This window comes from Diplotaxodon limnothrissa, linkage group LG20, assembly GCF_057381915.1.
Source record: "Diplotaxodon limnothrissa isolate DT_005_m linkage group LG20, D_limnothrissa_male_GT1.1, whole genome shotgun sequence".
In the NCBI taxonomy this organism is placed as follows: Eukaryota; Metazoa; Chordata; class Actinopteri; order Cichliformes; family Cichlidae; genus Diplotaxodon; species Diplotaxodon limnothrissa.
Window position 1 is genome coordinate 9,560,092 of NC_140615.1, and position 19,404 is coordinate 9,579,495.

Genomic DNA, 19,404 nt, shown 5'->3' on the forward strand with positions numbered 1-19,404 from the left:
CTTCCTAGTTAGACTCACACAGGGAGCAAAATGTTTTCTTTGTGTCAAGTAGAAGGTACATTCTGGCTTTTTAAAATGTGCTACTTTCCAAAGTCAACTTGTAGCTGGCTGTAATATAACAAACCTGTCATCCTTTGTTTTTGGTGAGAAAGATAACTCAAAGAGTCATCTATGGAGTGGAAAGCTAAACACATCCCTTAGGAGATGGTTTACTGTGTAACCCAAAAAGCACACAATTCACACAGAGAAAAAAAATAAATTGGCCGGACATGTGAGGTGGCTGAAAAGATCGACAACACAGCTAAAAATGTAATGTTTATTTTGATTACTCAGTTATCTGAAGTCTGACTTAAGTATATACTCCAAGTTATCACAAAAGTCTCACTAAAATTTCAAAGTTTGTAAGCAGCAGCAATGGCAGCACAGACACAGGCGTACGAAGGCTTTTGCAAATGATATTCAAGCACCACAAGAAAGTGCTTATTTAAGGTCTTTGGAAATCCCCCATGCCCCTGGTAGTGTTAATACTATGCAATTCCCAAGTATTTACACAGGGTAGCAGTTAGTGCAGCAAAAGAAGCACCACTCTTTTACAAACATCATGAGTGTGCTATCTTTTTCAATTATTGGACATCACATAGCATCAATGAAAACAAAAAACAAACAAACAAACAAACAAACAGGCACAGACAAACTATGCCACATGACACCAAGACTAATCAGCGTCAAGTGTCACTTTAATCCAGCAGGAGCTACTTGATGCAATCCTGACCATTCTGAGTAAACTAAGAGAGGTTACAGTTCACTGATGATTGTCTACTCAATAAAATACATATTACTGACTCATAACCTAGTAGTTATGACTTGATTATGGGAGTGACCAAGCTAAATGACTACACTGTAGTTTGTTTTCCCAGACTTCTTCTCTCAGGGGGGCAATACACTCTCTCTAATGACCAATATGCTGCCTACTCCCAAAAAGAAATTCTTAGAAACACCACATTCATGAAGACAGCTAATAGTTACTGGTGACCACTGATGACAGCTTTATGCTGATGTCAAAGCTGATGCACAGTACTTGTGCCAGTATCAAGGAATTTGTGTAATCTTGCACAAGAAAAAGGATGATAAAAGATGGTTAATATTACAAAAAACAGGGGAAGACCACAGGAACAGTTTAAATTCCTGCAGAAATGGCGCTGAAGGATTCACCTGTGTTTTGGAGGAATTAGGACTACGGGATTATGAGGTTAACACGATGCTTCTAACACAATTCAGCCGAGTGTGGCTGAGTATTGGCAGTGATAGCAGCCCAAAACAAGCTGCCAGCTTGTCAGAGACAAGTAACAGCCAAGATATGAACACGAGTATAATTGCAACAATTAAATTTCCATTTAAAAAAAACGTTTAAAGACCAAAAAAGGTTTGGTTTGTAAGTAGTGTTTAGTACGTTAATGTTAGCAGAATCTGCGATATAACTGACAGTTTGCTGGATTATAAATCTGCACAAATTGGGCATTATTATCAGTCACCGGTGAAAACTGACGCTGCAGAACGTATATGACAGCAATCCCCCTTCTGACTTTATCTGGTACTAAATTTATGAACCTAGCTGGTGTAGTTTTTCTGCAACATTTATCATCTGTAAATAGCAGGAAATAATTTATAGTCCTTAGCCTCAGGCGCCTGTGTCATGACCAACCTCGATTCCCTTTTTGGTGACTCTGATGTCGTGCAGAGAACTCCCAGATTATGGTCCTGCAGTTTTCTGTGCTTCTGCTTTTCCATTTTTTGTGAGCAAGACTAGTTGAAAGATGCACACAGACCTCTCCTACATTGAGTTTTTCTTCACTCAAGTTGCTGTATTAAAGACTGAAATGTTTATGGAATAAAACTTAACAGTCTGAATGAAAACTGTGACGTGTCAGACTAGAGATTCACCAGTAATGAAAATAATCTGAGCTTTGGCAAGTACATTAACAGGAACTAAGGTTAGTTTGCAGACTACAGGCATCATAACCTTCTTCAAAGTGAGAATGTAGTGTGAATTTATGTACAGGGTGCCATAAATAATATCCCCAACATAGAGACACAATTTATATTTTTTTTGTTGTTGTTGCTTAGTTAATTTTAGTAAAGTGTATATAGACGCGTTTTCGTAACCGCATGTAGGGTGAAGCATCTTTAATTATGTCATCATGTGAAGTGTACAGGTGCTACACAAGCGCATTACAAAGCATCCGATTTAAAAGTAAATAACACACACAATTTAGCACAGCAACATACCTTGCCATTATGAATACTGTTACTTTGATAGATTGATAAAGATTTATGTATCCCATGTCAGAAAAGGGCTCAAGGGATGACACATCCTTCATATGACAAAGGCAACCAAAGCAAAAAACATGAATAGCTATAATGAATCATGTGCCATCTGGCCAATATCAATATTAGTACCAATATTACTCCTCACACCAGACAGTGGTATTACAGCCAATGACTGGTTACTGCTCAGGATGGTATTTTGTACTCTTATTTATGTACTCTCAGGACCCGAAGGATCTTGCACATTTGCAAATGTGAAAACGTGCATTCCCAGTGCACCAATGTTCATACATTGAATGGTAAAGGCTACTTTGGGGGTACAAAGCAGATCTATATAATATTAGGGAGTTGGTGTTGTTACTGTGGCTAACTGATGTAAGATTACTTGTACCCATGATAATGCTGCATGCATTTATTTTAATCTGCAGGATGACAAAGAATGTCATTAACGCCCAAGTTAAAAAAAAATAAAAATATATGACCTTCAACAGTACTGTGTGGTGGTACAACTATGAACTGCAGAACGGTCAGCCTGCACAGCCTAGAGCGTAACACATTCTGATCAAAGCACTGAAGTATAACATAAACAAAGCCAATGTGGTTTCCCATTACATGACCATTTACAGTCACAAAAGTGGGTCAAAATTCCAAATTCTCAAGCTTATGTTTACAGTTAAATGTCAAATGGTAGTGAATTTAATTACCTAACTCATGGGTACCACTTGTTATGCCACTGAAACAGCCAAGCGTGTTTAACCTGGTCCTTCAGTCAAGTCAACAAATCCAACCCAGTACACATAATTAGTTTGTGTTACTATGGAAATGAAGGAAGTCTATAAGATTTAGAAAGATAAATTTACAACAAACAGCAAAAGCAAACAAGTGACAGGTTGCACTCATCCTCCTTTTGTTTTTAATTAATCACTCTTATTTTCTTTGATTCTCACTTGCAGCTTCAATTCTTACTGACTGCCAATGAACAGAGCAGCTACTCTTTTAAGAAGAAAAACAGTAATAGGGTTATACAAACCCACATTATCAGAAGTGCAACGCAAGGACAGGGATATGAAAGTCAGTCATATCAAGGCTATGCAAATATATTGCTACAGATACTTGTTATGGAAGTGAGGGCTGTGAACTACCTGTGACCTCCCAACTTTCTTTATCTGATTCACAATTATGTGAGACCGCTCCCTTTCACTGTCATGTCCAGCAGCAATTGGCTGAGAGTATTTTCAAGGACAGTGGTTTCTATGGTAACAATAGCTGCAACAGTTTAGAGCGCCATGTTAAAGGCAATCTACATGTCTTGAAGCGAACCATTTCATTTTTATTTTAAAGGTAGTTATTTAGACCCCCTATTGTCAGGTAAGTGGTGAAAACTACTGGTGGGTTTTGGGATTCACCATTTATCATTATCAACTGTTAGCAAATAAAACAAATTTCTTTCACCAAGTATAGTCCATTCACATGGTTTTGTTAAAAGCAACCTGCCATTTCCTCCTACAAGGTGGTTGTGTTTTCAATCATGTTTGTCTGTAAACTAAAAACATCCCAAAATTCTAGGTGCGGGGGGAAAAAAAAACAACAAAAAACAAAACTGGCTTTGAAATTAATGCTTACCTTTAAAGTGGCGACACTGATCCATCATCATCAAATGAGAAACAAGGCAAACTGCTGGATTTTTTCCTTAATAGAATTTTTTTAAGCTAGAGAACAGAGTACATTTGTACATTTCGGTAGAAATACAGACAGTAGATCTGTAGGTCCAAGGTAAATGAGTAAAGAACCAGCGAGTGTTACAAGTTGCTACTGTTATAGCTGCTCAGCATAGCTGTTTATCTATCCACTTACATTAACTAATTATGGTAGTCTAAATCAATGAGCATCATATGTTAATGTTTAAACTTTTCTTTATGCAGCAAGTGAGAAACTCCAGTCTGCGTGTTTCTCTCTCTCAACAGGGCCACACATTATGCAATATGGAAGGTGGATCAGGAGGCCTGTTCTGCTGCCTAGCAGTGACGCCAAATAGTCGATAGACTATGGAGCAACTTGTCCAACCCTGAAGACCATTTTATTTCTTTTATTACTGTGCTAGTAAGTATTTTAATTCCAGATGTTGCATTCATAAATGATCTATAACAGGCTTACATCTTGTTTTAAAATGAACACTGGAAGTCCAGAAGGAATAGCTCTAGTATTGATGTAAACTACCACCATTCCCTACAACCCTTCCCTCCACACTAACCTATAGTGTTGGTTGGTATGGAAGGAAGGATTTTTGGAAGGCCGAGGTTTGAGGAACATGAAGGACTCCAATTTGCTATAACCTATATACTTCAGGTTCATCTCTCCTTTTACAAATCAAAGGAGTTTAGAAATTAAAAAAAAAATCCCCAATGACTTTTGCCTAACACAAAAAAAAAATAAAAAAATAAAAAAAATGGCTAGTTTCATATGTAACAAATTACACAAACAAGCATTAGTGCTTGTCTACATAAAGCTTTCTCCTTGTGCATTCAATAAAATCCCATGAAATATAAAGTTCCAGGATGCCCAGTCTGAATTTTGTTGTGATTGTTTTTATTTGAACAACAAATTTATACAAATACCTGCTGCCTAGTGGCTCCAATATTAAAATGTTATTTGATGAGTTAAAGAAAACAAAAACCCTGCAAGGTTAATTTTTACCTCCTCAGCAACACTTGATGGAGGCCACTGTGCCACTGATTATTTAGGTTGATTATAACAAATCTCCTTTAAGCAGTTATGCAACAAAATATTGTATTATAGAATACTTCTGAACAGTATTTACATCCTGTCAGCTAAAGAGGCTGAAAGAGCAGATAAAGTAAAACTTTAAAGATATTTGGCTGATATTAACCACAGCTTTCTCGCTCATTCAGTCTCCTCTTCTCATTCATGCTTTCCTTCTTTCTCAATACCTCGAACCCTTGTTAATTCTCTTTCTTACTGTGCCAAAGATGGTTCTGCTAAACCGCCCTAATAACCTCTCTCTCTAAGCCATGTCACCTAATGAGATTGGGCAAGTACATCAAGACAAACACACGCAGGCCAAGGGAGACAGGGGATCGTGAGAATGACACAGTAGGTTCCAGTGGAAACAGAACGGCAAGCTGACAGACCGATTGAGAGAACAAAGGGAGCACATGACTGTTGACATAAAATCCAAATTCAAATGTTTAAAGAGTGTATATATCAATTTCAACATGATGATGTCATCTTTGTCCTATTTTTAATTAAAATATAGGATTTACATGATTTGCAAAATATGAATCATAAATTTCCTTTTACACAATGTCCTACTTATTTAAGAACCAAGGTTAAAATGATGTGTTCTGTCATGGCTAACACATAGGTAAACAACCTGCCAATGGCGGACATTAAATACTAAGTTACTATGATATCTTTTATTTTTTTTAATAAATGCACGTATTTTTGGTAGAAATTAAAAAAAATAAACTGATAACCGACCAGGTTTCAGGTTCGTCAGTTCATTCTTATCTCACATCGCTAGGTTGTGAAACAGAACTAAAACAACAACTGTTGGTCACAGGCTTATCTGAGTTTACTGCATTGAACAGGCAGCTGACTTCATACTAAATGAATTATTCAAAATGTGTATATACATACTCAGACAACCAAGTTTCCCTTCAGCATTCACCTTTGAACCTTATGTGAACACAATTTTTCCTCTACACCAGGGGTGTCAATCATAAGGCCCAGTGGCCAGAATCAGCCTGGTAAAAACTCTAATCCGGCCCACTGGAAAGCTTAGGGAAATGGCTATTCATACTTCAAAAGTAATTTTGTAAGAGATAAAGAATTAAATGATGGAAAAATTCCTTTTTTATCACCATCCACTATAGGAATTTCTGTTCAAAACTTTTCAATTTTGTAATTACAGGAGTCTGGGCTACCAGGATTTTCTTTCTGTAATTGTACATATTTAATTTGTGCTGACACCTTTCTTCCATTTGCTGCATCAGCATTTCTTTATCATGTAGAAAATCTGAGATGTACTTTTGCACTTTTTTCTGATCTTAAGATATCTCAAGGATTAAATATGTAGTTAAACTTCCATCCATTGTCAGGAAGGGGGACTTGCACTGATGCAGCCCACTTAAAACTGAAGTGATGTAAAATGAGTTTGACAATCCTGCTCTGTACTATATGCGCTATAATTTCCATTTATAGATGTTTTCTATATGAATATATGAGAGCAGCATGAGCTAAGAGAGAATAATCAACAATGGCTGCTCCATGAAAAGGAAAAGCACTTGTTCACACAGGAAGCATGTTTGCAGACAATTCAATAGTGGCTAAGAGTGCTCAAAAATGACAAAACAATATAAGACATATGGATCTGATACATTTCTGTGACGATACATCTTTGGTATAAATCAGGAATCAGAGTGCCATGAAAATGTGTGAAAAAAAGCAAAAAAAAAAAGCATTGGTTTACTTCTTAGTAAGGACCGGGATTCCCAAATTCCAGCCTGGAGCTATGGCCCTCTGAGACAAATGTGGCGCCAGTAACAACCCTAAACGCTGGAGGAATGAGTCCCACATCCTTTAGTTGTATTTGTTTCTTTTTATAATTTCAATTCAGGTCTTTGTCATCCTCCTTAACTTTGTTGCTATCCCATGCCCTCATCTGTTCACTCCCCTCTGTAGTTCCCCCGCTTTTCTCCCAGGAGAAACATCAATAAATGAGCATGTTTCTGATACCTAGAATATTGGTTTAGTGTTAGTTTTATTGCCTTTATTTGGCCAGTGAATTGAAACTAAAACTCTTGCTTTGTGGATTGTCCAAATTGGGGGAAAAACAACTGGTTAAAACATTTTCTACAAAAAACATTGATGCTTCTCAGCTCTTTTACTTCCTGCTCTCTTTCTTCTTACTTTAATTTGCACATCTTCATATACAGTGCGTATAGTAGGATAAATACAGCATGTTTTGTTAGAACACTGGGGTAAGCTAAATAACTTTGAGCCTTTAACTTTTTCAAAAAAAAGACTATAGTTTTATTTTTCAAGAAAGAGTGAAACCAAATCAAACTAAAGTACAGACCTGATCATTTCCACTGATGGGAAGTCTGGCTTATACCACATTATCTATTGCATATGACAATCAAAGGTGAGACATAACACATAATGAACTGAATTCACAAAACATCACAACTTCTTCTAATGCACCAAAGAGATCAACAGATCGACTGTACTTCCTGAGAATTCTCAGGAGGAATAACATCACACAGAGACTGCTGGTGTCCTTCTACAGAGCCACCATTGAGAGTGTTCTAACTTACTGCATATGCATCTGGTACACTAGCTGCACAGGGGCTCAGAGGAAAGCACTCCAAGGGATCATTAACACCGCCCAAAAGATCACTGGCTGCCCTCTCCCCACACTGGAAGTTCTACACAACGCCCACTGTTTTAAAAAGGCCCAAAACATCATAAAAGACACCTCACATCCTGGCCACTCCCTGTTCGAACTGTTGCCCTCAGGCAGACGGTACAGGGCAATCAGAGCAAGGACTAATAGACTCAAACACAGCTGTTATCCAACTGCAATAACACATCTGAATACTACAAAAAAATGTCCATCACGCCACTCTTGTGTTAATCTATGCACGGTCTGAAGCATGTGTGTGGGAATGTATGTGAATGTTTTACTGTTATATCTTATTAGTATTTTAAGTATTCTATCTATTTTATTTATTGAATTTTATTGTTTTATTTATATTTTGATATTGCTAGGGATGATGCAATGATCGGGGACCATTCTTAATTTCGTTGTTCTCATGACAATGACAATAAAGTTTCTGATTCTGATTCTGAACATGATGACATGACAGTAGTCTGCACTGGTCAACCTGACCCTTTTGCACGACTGGGACAGAGACAGTCTCCTGAGAGGGTTCCAGCCTGGATTTAATGTACACCAAGAAGGCTGGCATCATACTCAGATCTGTTGTCCAGAAATATGTAATCTAGATGCCTCTGATGGCGGTAATAAATCTACATATATGTGTCACTGAAGGCTTTAACTGGACTGGCGAGGCAGGGTTCAGACAGCATTATGATTCACAAGAATAGTGTGCTAGAGACACGGGATGCATATTAACTTCAAACAGGAGCAGCAGAAGATAAAATGCAATCTCTCTCTTTAAGCCAGTCATCCCTCACCACTTCCTTATTTTGTTGCAGGGACTAAGATGGCTAGAGGATAGAGAACAAGGAAGTACAAAGGTTCAAATGATGTCTACTAGCAAATACATGCAAGCCAAGTTGTCTCATAGCCTGCTGTACCAATAACCGATGACAATCCCTTAAATGGACAATGGAGATTAGGACAGCTACATAAATGTCTCCTGAAATCTCATTTCCACATAAAGTGTTTGAGACTTGAAGAGTGACTAAAGAACTGACACTATAGCCATCTCAAACTATTTTAGTGTATTGTTATTTTAAAAAGATATAGATCCAGAAAATGATGTAAAGACAAATACTTCAAAAAGTCAGAAATATACAGAAATATACAAACAGGACAATAGAATTAAGAAAATTTGTTGGTTTCCATATACATTTTTTTTTAATTCAAAGAGATGTGAAGAAACAGGGTGAAGAAAGGTAGAGAGATAAGGCTACAAAGACATTCAAACAAAGAGACACCAAGATTAAAAAATTTTTTAAAAAGCTGATAACGAAGTTTAAGCAGATTTAAAAAAAACAAAAAAAACAAAACAAAACACCACACACACACACAATCTGAAGAAATCAAAGGAATAACACAACAAAGAGACAAATTTAGAGTTCTACAGTCTGATCAACAGGCAGACAAAAATTACATACATACATACATACATGCATACTACTCCCCTGGTGCTAAAAAGGAAAAGAAAACGCAGAGTGCACGAAAGAGATTATGACCTTAGCCATGTTTAAAGACTCCACCCCCCATTAGACTGGCATGCTTTAACCACGAATCATTTAGCAGCAGTACAAAGTTATTTAGCATAAGCAAAACAGTTACATTACTAGTTAATTTATAATATATGATACAATACTGAAAAAAAATTTCTTAAATGCTTTTTCTCAGCTTTACATACATAAACTTGTTATTGACATCAGCACAAAAAGTGGGCTTAAAAATTAGGTGCTTAAAGACGTATTTGACCATAAACGTGGTTCAAATTCCAGTATCGTGAATTTGGAACATCACATCTTCTGCTATGTACTCTACACGGTATTTAAAATAGATGGATAATGATCTCTGGTATTAATGATTAGTCAATCCAGGCAATTTTTAGCTTATTTTCCAATTAATGCAGAAAATGAATATCATTATTAAATGTATTGTAATTGTGTCTGCTGACGCACAACTTTGCCACTACTCCTCAATTTCTTGATTAAAGTGGTGTCACTGTCACACTGAAACTGCTGTGTGTAGGAAGGGCATGGAGAAGAGCAAAGGTGAGACAGACCCAGACAGATTTTATGACTTAATAATTGGTAATATCACGTATTGTCACCAACTGGGATAGGCAAAATTTTTCATAGTTTTATCTGAAGACTTTTCAGCTAGTACAGCCTACTCCTTCTTCTTCTTAATGCCATAAGTGTGGTATTACTCCCCTCTGAATATCCTATTACCAGCACTCCATTATCTTACAGCTGGTTCAGTTTATGTGTTTGGGCTACCGAGTTTAGATTCAGTCAGGTTCAGTCTATGGAGGTAGCCAATCCTACGAGGGTCACACAAACACCATGCTGGTAATTTGATAATTACTCGCCCTGAACATGAACAAAAACCCTGTTTTCATCTGGACAGAAGGCTAAAAAAAGGCATTTTCAAAACTTGTCTTTTTTGCATATGATAAAAATAAGACAAGAGTAAAGACAGCAACTGCATTAGTGAACTATCAGCCAGGCAGAGTAGTATGAGCCGTCTGGGGGCTTTTCCACTTAACACCATCAGACTGCCAGTCCAACTGGTCTCCATAGTAGGCTGGATGAGATTTGCCTGCAGGCTAAAAGCACCCTGGACATACACTGCTATCTACTAATCAGGTCACCTGTTGCACAACACTAAACTGAGACTAGTCACAAGCACGCAAACCTACAGATATAAAATTGTGCACACTTACAGTGACAAAAGTCATTTGAGTGTACATGTACTCCCTCTTCCACTAATCACTGTTACCACTGTGCACAGACACAAAGCTCCTAGACGAAAATGAAAACTGACATCTCAGCTCGTCTTACTGAACCAATTATTAGTGTCTTTAGAGACAAAGCAGTCTGTACTTTCATCCCAAATAAGTGAAACTAAAGCACAAAGCAATATTAAGGGGGGAAAATGGTCCAGTAGCAAATGTATGAATTAGAGAGGGATAGAAAAAAATGAAAACAGTAGCAGGATCACAATTTACATCAAAGAAAACTATAGGAGTCTCTCTGTTTTCTCTTTTAGAAGCAGTTTGTTCTGACAATCATGTTATGAGTTAATTTTATCTACTAAAAAAAAAAAAAGCCAAATCAAACTGCTTAAGAGACATAGGAAAAATATGGAGGGAAAAAAAGAGGGCCATAGAGGGAGAAAGGGAGAACACTATGGGAGCAAAGGAAGAGACTGGGGGGAGCAGGGTGTAAACAACACTGAGGTGGTGGTGACAGAGCAAGGGTGGAGACAGAAAGAGGTCACAGGCAGAATTTCATCACATTGTGTGCGGCCGTACTCCGAGCTAAATTACGCAGAGCCTTTGACACAAACCAAACATGCAAGAAACACATTTTATCTATTCCACACAGAAACAAACTGTGGTCTGCATTGACAAACACATCCACACATTTGTCAGCTCATATGCCAAACTTGGACTGATAAATTTTGAGCTCTGATGAAGCTTTCGGATTTGGCCAGATGATGAATTCTGGGACTGGGGGACTCTTGTGGCCATGCAAAACTAGAACACAACCACATCTTCAATGCAAATCTACAAGTGCATGACAGTGTTTTTCTATCATGTTGGACAGATATGACAGAAACTAAAACACTTGACACTTGCAACACAAACTCAAAAATTTTTTTTTTTTCAATTACTGGTGTTTCAACCATAGAGCTTTAATGTTTCCTGTACATTTTCTTTGGTAGAAGAACTTAAATACATAAATTTCTAACAGTATTTACTCTTAACAGGGCAAACACACTAACTCAAAACATTTACTCTAGGTTTAATCACATCAAAACAAACCTGATGACACACTGTCACGTTTAATTTGCACCTAAGTAAAACAGCAAATGAGTTTGAGATCTGGAAACCTTTTATTGCACTTTATTAAATTTTTGTAAGGCCCTCAATCCTGTTATTTAATGCGTTTCATTTTGATGACATTTAAAGGCTGGTGGACACCCTTCTTAGAAAGATGTCTATGTATCATTAAAAAAAAAAATCTAACAGACCTTATCTCTTAATCTAATGGTGTGTTTAACAGCAACAGAAGATTTGCAGTCCAAAATGGATACCAACCATCTGGGAAAATTTGCACTTACTGTTGCAAGAGAGCTGCTGCGATGAAAAGGAAACACTGATGACGTTATGACTCCTCTCAAGATATCTGTTTTCAAAATACCAGTGCTTATAAATAATCAAAACAACACACGGAGGTAGAATTTTGAAAATATGGACCGATGCTTTTAAGGAAGGAAAAAAACTTTAAAGTGTTACAGTTAAATCATTACTAGACAAACTGGCTAAGACCTATTAATCTATGGAAAATCTGCACTCTGAAGAGAAAAATCTAAGCTAGCATTCTGTTATGAATCCATGCAGCACAACCATCTAGCTACAAAGCATTTCTACAAAGTTTTGTGCAGCTTAGAATAATTACATAAACCCATTCTCTTCTCCTCCCTCAATTATTTTTTTAATACAGCCTCTGCTTTATCCCTGCTGTCTTTCTTATAAAAACACTTTTAATTAGTTTCTATTATCATCTCTAGGAGTCATCTGTCCCTCCATCCATCTTTGACTAAAAAGCCCTGCTCGTTTCAGTCAGAGGCATCCATTCATCCCCTCCTGTTTCTCTTAGTGAACAAGCACTGCTAAACTGACAGTAGAGGAGGCAAGGAGAGGAAAACCACATATACAAATTAGAAAGATGCCCTTGTGTTGCACCCTTTTTCTCATTATCACTGTATTTCTGAAAATTGAGTAAAATGGACGCATTTGTTCTGGATTCAGCTACTAACCATTAAAGGTAAGTATGATGCAATCCTAATATTCACAGAAGTGAATTTTACTCCTGCCAAATACAAATCTTAAATTCACTACCAGAAACCCAGTTTGGTGTCCATGTCACCCATTCAGCAAAAAGAAAGAAGATTATAAAATTGTCAATAAATGACTTCTTAAAAGCTCAGCCTCAATATAAAAAGGGTTACTTAAAAACCTGAATATCACCAAAATATGATGGATGTATAACTAAATCCTCTATTGTTAACCAGCTTAGACCTGTGTGGTGAGCCCTAAGTGGATTCAGGCAGCAGGAGTTACAGAAACAAGACAAGTAAATTACCACAAGACGTCCTGTTTTTAGGGATACGGTGTACCATCCATGGAAATACACAAGCAGCTATCTAGTTCATTTACATGTTAGGCCTTTAGCCAACACACAATGATTTCCTTCAGAGCAAAAGAAAGGTTAAGAGCACACTGGTGAGTCATCGTAAATGTAAGTAGCCTATTAAAACAATAGAATTAACGTCTAAAGAATATCCAGATACCACAGATTCATGAAAAAAAAAATCAACCAAAACAACACAACTGGAAAAGCACCTTGAACTTCTTTCAATTTTTTCTTGAATTCAGGGCCAGCTAAACAATATTTATATTAGACTGCACAGCTCAATACTATTTCAGCTCAATACTAATTTCACAACAGCCATACTTTATAAAGAGGATAGCAACTCAAAATACCTTACCTGCCAACTCAGCAGTAATACAGTTTAATCACTTGTGCTCTAAATGTGAGAAAAATTACTCCTAGTCTTGAGCAGAAGGCATGCAAGAGAGGACATGCAGCAAGTACCAAATTCAATAAAATGCCCCAAATAACCAATCATAATTCAAGTAAGTAGAAGTATGACATTTGTATTTTACCAGCATAGTTTGCAGACTGTGCTGATAGTTATGCAGAATGTCCCATTTATAGCTAACAGAACCAGGTTTGTATTTCTCACCTAAAAAAATAAGTAATGACGTTCTTGGTTTGTGGATTAAAAATGCTAATTTGGTGTCTTCAGTACTCAAGCAACTGTCTTAGAGCACGTGCTAGTGAACTAACTGAATTAGATCACTCTTTATACCTATAGGCTGCAGCAGTGGTCAGGCAAGAGCACATGATACCTTTCATTATGCAGGCCTGTGTTATTACCATGAGAAATAATGTTAATGTTCCCTGGGGGAAGTATACACAAGCCTACTGGATAATCTAATGTCATGGAAGTCATGTGTGTGAACTCCAGAATCCAGATTTCTCCCTGGAGCACAACTGTTGCAGCTCCCTTTCCTTTATTATCCCCTAGAATGAGGTGTGATTGCTAATCACAGTGTACTTGGACACATTTTTTTATGTCGTCACCAGGCTGGAATTTGAACGGTTGTGAAAGAATGCCATAACACAACTGCTTACTTTCACAAGTATGCAAAAGGACTCACTGAAACTCAAATACATCTGGCGCGTGTACACCAAAGCGTACGCACGCACACACACACACACACAACTCTCTCAGCTGAAGTCACAGCTGTTTTACAGCGGGCAGAACCCATTTTGTATTAGCAGAAAAAGAAAACATAATCCCTGTTCACCATGAGCCAGCTTGTACCAATCTACAAGGCTGGCCAACATTGCTTTCAGGAGAGATTAAAACTGTATATTTAAAACTGTATATTTGGCATAATTGTTAAACCACAAAACTAGAATAGAAGCTCAAAAAAAAAGGAATACTAACAACAGGCCCAAAAAGAATAGATCTCATGAAGCCCAAAATTCACTTTAGTGCTCCGGTACCTGCTGGTGATTTGACAAAAGCTGTGCAGCCAGCTAGGTTGCAGCATTTGGGTTCCAATTACTATTTACAAACAAAAAAGGGGCTTCAGTTTTTATCTCCACATAGTTTACAGATGATGCCAGTGAACATACTGGTGTGATCTAGGTCACATTGCTCTCAGGAGCACAGAGGACAGCTGAGTTTGGGAGCAGCTTATATCTTATGCCAGTGTGCCAAACACAAGGGATTGATGCAAAAGAGGCCCAGTATCACTATTGAGGTACAATTTAGAGTTATATATACACACACATTCACTGCTCTGGGAAAACATCATGCCGATTTTGTTATTACAACATTATATGTCGTTACAGGACAGCTTTACCTTGTTACCTTTCGCATCTTGGGCTACTTCAGTTTTCTGGAAGTATAAATTTAATTTAAGAATATGTTAAAGAGCACATTGAATCTACATTTAACAAAGACGGCTCTTTCAGATCCTTAGACATGTAAATAATAAATTATTTCTGATCCTGAAAGTCAGATGATGAGAATGTAGTAGACCCAGATTAGATCATGTCTGCTTTGCCAAGCTGTCTGCTCAGTGGGATTTTCTGAGAGCAAGTGCATGTATGAAAATATGGCAGACGTAACACGCTAAAGAATCTCCCAAGAAGACGGATAAATTCTGACCATATCAGTGACAAGTCTTTGGGCCTCACCTTCACTTGCTCTTTCCCTAACAAAATCAAACAATCACTCATTGCGTCCCATTTCACTCACACAAGCACCTGCACCACAACAGCTGACAATCTCAACAACAAAAAGATCAACCTACGTTCAAAGTCGGAGTCATCATCTTCATCATCCTCTCCATTGGACTCTGTTTGCATCGGCTCCCCGTCAAACATCACTCCTTTTCCCGTCTTGCCACCTGTGCTGGCCCCATCCTGACTTCTGGTGTCCCGCAAACGGGTAAAGTATTGTACGGCAAAATCCACCAGGTCTGACGGCCTTTGTCGGAGCACCTCCACAGTGTAGCCCTGCAGCAGTTCTGTCAACCCAACCGGTATCTCAATACTCATGGCTGTGTGTGGCTTGATGTACTATCTAAAAGAGAAGAGAATATTTGTCACAACTGATCTTGGTACAGAATCATAATTGTGTTTAAGTGCAGGGCTGTGCTGTTGCCTATTTGCTGATTTACACAGCTGTGGCTTACTATAGACTACTATAAACGTGTGCATGACTTGTGAATGCTAAGTGACTGATGAAACCTATACAAATGAGAAAACTGATTAACTGAGTAGTTTGACAGCTACAGTCATTTATAACCAAGATAGTGTAATGTCATGTGAACTCTGCATGACATTGACAAGTTTATCTTTGGTTCAGCTCAGGAACACACAGTTCCCACAGCTGCACGTAATAGATATGAGCCTTGTGTTTTGTAAAGGGGCGATAAAAGCTGGGTTTCACTACTATTCAGGTTTCGTGTCGTCAGAAGCTGAGCTGTCAATCTGAGTGGGTAGCCGGCAGGAATTAGCTAGCAAAGCGGCTAAAAAGCTCCCACTCATGACAACTAGCTGGTACACGGTGCTGTTCAAGCCACACATCCAACTTGTCTAAACTCCTCTATTTAACTGAGCCTTAGTTAAGACGGAACGAGTGAAGAAAGCGTAGTCGAGATGTGTTTCAAGCACATTTTCACTTTCGAACCATTCAATTAGCTGTCGTGCTAGCTACTAAGCCACCTTCAAGGAAGCCTGTGCAGCTAGCTAACATTTGTAGTATGGCGTACTGGTTGTAGGTGCTAAGCCGCAGAAGAGTAGAAGACTTGATAGCCGCAAGCAGTGCAAGTTGTACAGGTTAAGCCATTTGTCAAGCTAACTTATGAGTCACTTACGTGCGATTCAGTCTCACCGGCTAAACTAGCCAGTCCCCTCCTTCCTGGTGTCTTCCTTGTTCGCTCTTATTTCGCGTCTTCTTTTAGCCAGTCTCTCTGCCAGTGTATGATCCGTATCCCTCCACAGAACACACTTGTCGAACGAAAAGCCAGCAATTTTACGTTACCGTCTCCTAACCTATCTAACCTTTGTGGGGGGTATTTCCCGTGCAAACCAACTGTATAGGGATGCTGGCTATTAAGTTGATAGGAGGGGAGTTTAAAAAAAAAAGGAAAAGAAAGAAAGAAAAAAAACACTCGACTTCACCGTCGCAGCCAACAGCGTCCACGCACTTTGTGAGGGAGGGACTTGCTGTGGCAATAAGGCAAGAGCTAGCTAGCTAGCAGGCTAACTGGCTGAATTGCTAACTAGCAATTGCTTGTTTTCTTTTGGGAACTGTCGCCACTCTCCGCAAGACACCAAGTCAGCTGCTGCAGCCAGGTGACAGAGCCTAACCTAGTTGTTCGCAACGTTATGCCACGCCGCCGTTAATTACAACGCAAAGTACCCGCGAAAATACTGTTTAAAACGTTACTGTAGTAGCAGCACTGCTAATGACAGCACGAGAACCCAGCAAAATTAAACGAAACACGTTTCCTCCCTCCCGGCGAGGCAATCCACGGCTCTACACGCACGAATGAACCACTGGCTCCGGAAAGCATGAGGAGGCGTGGTTACACAGTGAGCAGAGAGCGTTTGACGTAGAGTGACAGAAAACAGGGCCAATTAAAATAAAAAATTCCAATACCACAGCCAATTACATACAGCTCTTGGGTTAGACGCGGTAGAGAAGGCAGAACCATATTTGTACAGTCACAAGAGGACCACACCTACAGAAGTGGCCTTGACAATTTGGTAAAGATGTGTGTGTGTGTAATAATTTAAACATTCTTTATATATGTAGACGCTGCTGAATGTGAATATCTGCCTTTGTCCAGCTGCCAATGAGGTGTCTCTGAGAATTATCATTATAGTTATGAGGACAATGGTCAATTTTGTTTCACTGTAACCCAAGTAACACACATTTTCCTGACAAATTAATTGCTGAAATGGGATGATATCAAATAGTAAACTGTATAAAAAGCTGCAACAAAAAACCTTTCTTGAACGGCCTTAACCTCGTTGGTGTTCACATGCTCTCATCACTTTCTAATTTTCGTCCTTAACCTGGTATCTTTTATCCTTTCCTTCTTTCCAGACTCTCTGGGCTTTCATAGATATGTTCAGATTAGGCAACAGTCTCTGCTATCACCCTCTGAGCCAATACATCAAATCTTCATGTAACCTTCTGAATATCATCTCCTTAAATGCACCAGTCTATATTTACTTCTATTTTCATACACAGAGCTCTACTGAATTAGGGTACTACTGAAGGTTGCTGTTTCCCTTTTCATATTCCTGCCTTTGTTTACTTTGTTTTACTGCAGATCTTCGGGAGTCCACCCCCTGCAGAAATTAACCTGTCATGGTGCAGTGGGGTCACTGAGGGTGGATCTGAAGTATTCTGAGAGTATTGCTCAGGACCATTACAGCCCATGTCGCATCTCTTCTTCCATTTCTATTTCTCAGCTGTCACCAAGGTAAATCCGTTGCCATGGCCACAACGAGCCCGGATTTAATTCCTTGAACCGATTTCTGATTGGCTCAGGTCTTTGTTTCCAACAAACGGGAAAGTCTACCTCCAGGCTCCCCCTGCTGGAAGAATGAACTCCATAAAACAAGTAAAACGTTTATATATAAAAAATATACCTCCACATTGTCATTGAACAGGTTAGATTGTGGAAAACGATACACTGTGGAAATTAGTTATTGTTAACCCAACTTCCCTATCCCTTATCCTGAGAACTCACCTATGTATAATTTGTATATATAAAATGGCCCAGGGTTAGATTGTGTATTTCCTTACTCTCATTCCCCTTATTGTATCTGTAATATGCAACTGAATTTCCCGGAGGAACCTACCCGAGGGATTAATAAAGTTTCATCTATCTATCTATCTATCTATCTATATCTTATCATGGTGGTATAATATACAGATTTAGAGTGTGGATTCTGGCCATGGTTTTCCTGGAAGTATCATCCTTTGAGAGTTACTGCTAATGTGGTCCTGACAAACTCTAAAAATGTCTCAAGGAGAGCTACTAACCTATTTACTGGGTAAAGAGGAGGAGGAAAAGCAGAGAAAACAGGGAACCAGAAGAAAATTGGACAGCTTTTGTATTTTTCCTTTCCAAACACTTGAGTCTTGGACTTCAGACATACAGCAACTTTGATGGATGAGGAGGAGAGAAGAGTGATGATAGGTCCCATCTGATTTGCTTCCATTGATGTGCTTTGCGTGGCTTATTATGCTTCTAGCAAACTTTGTGTCACCTGTGCATTAAGACAAATAAACTCGAAGAATGTTAAATGACTCTACGGCTGTACTTTACATGGCAAAAATCTTTGAGCAGAAAAAAAATGGTAAAGGAGGAAAGCCAAAACAATTATACATAAGTGATGTTTTCATGTTGCCACTCTAAGAATACAGTTAAATTTATTAAACAAGGTGTTGTGTTTTGTTACCAAAAGGACACTCAAGAAAGGGCTCAAAGATTTTAATGTGAACATTGCCAGCAGAAAAACTCAGAATGATGCAGAATGAAATTCAAAAATATTTCTATCAAGTTTAGTCTCTTCCATTGGATAAATCTGCAATGATCTGCCTGCAGATTGTTCATTCACAAGTCTGAGTATCAAACCAGATCAGAAAGGAGATTTCTAAAGTAGTTAAGACAGACTAACAAATCAAACCTCCCCCAGACTGATTAATCTGAAGCTCCAAACAAAATCCATGTCCAGATGTCTAAAAAACTTGACTCCCAGGGTTGATGCTGAAACACTCCCCAGACTCTGCTCTCCAAATGTTCACTCCACCTGCTGGTAGTCCTTGGAGATGGGCTCAGGGCTGGCTTCCTCCCAAAACAATCAGCTGACTCTTCAGGAATGAATCTAAGGCAGTGAGGTACAGGCAAAGCTAAATAGGACTGGAATTTTAAATGCTAGCAGCAGTGT

General features: G+C 38.5%; 1 protein-coding gene across 2 annotated transcripts in view; it reads right to left on the reverse strand.

Moving 5' to 3' along the window:
- Positions 1-16,981, reverse strand: part of prkar2aa (protein kinase, cAMP-dependent, regulatory, type II, alpha A) — a 46,038-nt gene extending 29,057 nt beyond the window's left edge. The window contains exons 1-2 of one of the 2 annotated variants that reach the window (XM_085345410.1): positions 16,328-16,981; positions 15,243-15,514 (exon numbers count right to left, since the gene is read on the reverse strand). In XM_085345410.1, the coding sequence (XP_085201536.1) occupies positions 15,243-15,489 (247 nt within the window). In that variant the 5' untranslated portion in view covers positions 15,490-15,514; positions 16,328-16,981. Of the gene's footprint in view, positions 1-15,242; positions 15,515-16,310 lie in introns of both variants that reach the window. The other variant, XM_085345409.1, reaches the window with a different exon arrangement.
- Between the last annotated feature and the right edge of the window lie 2,423 nt (positions 16,982-19,404).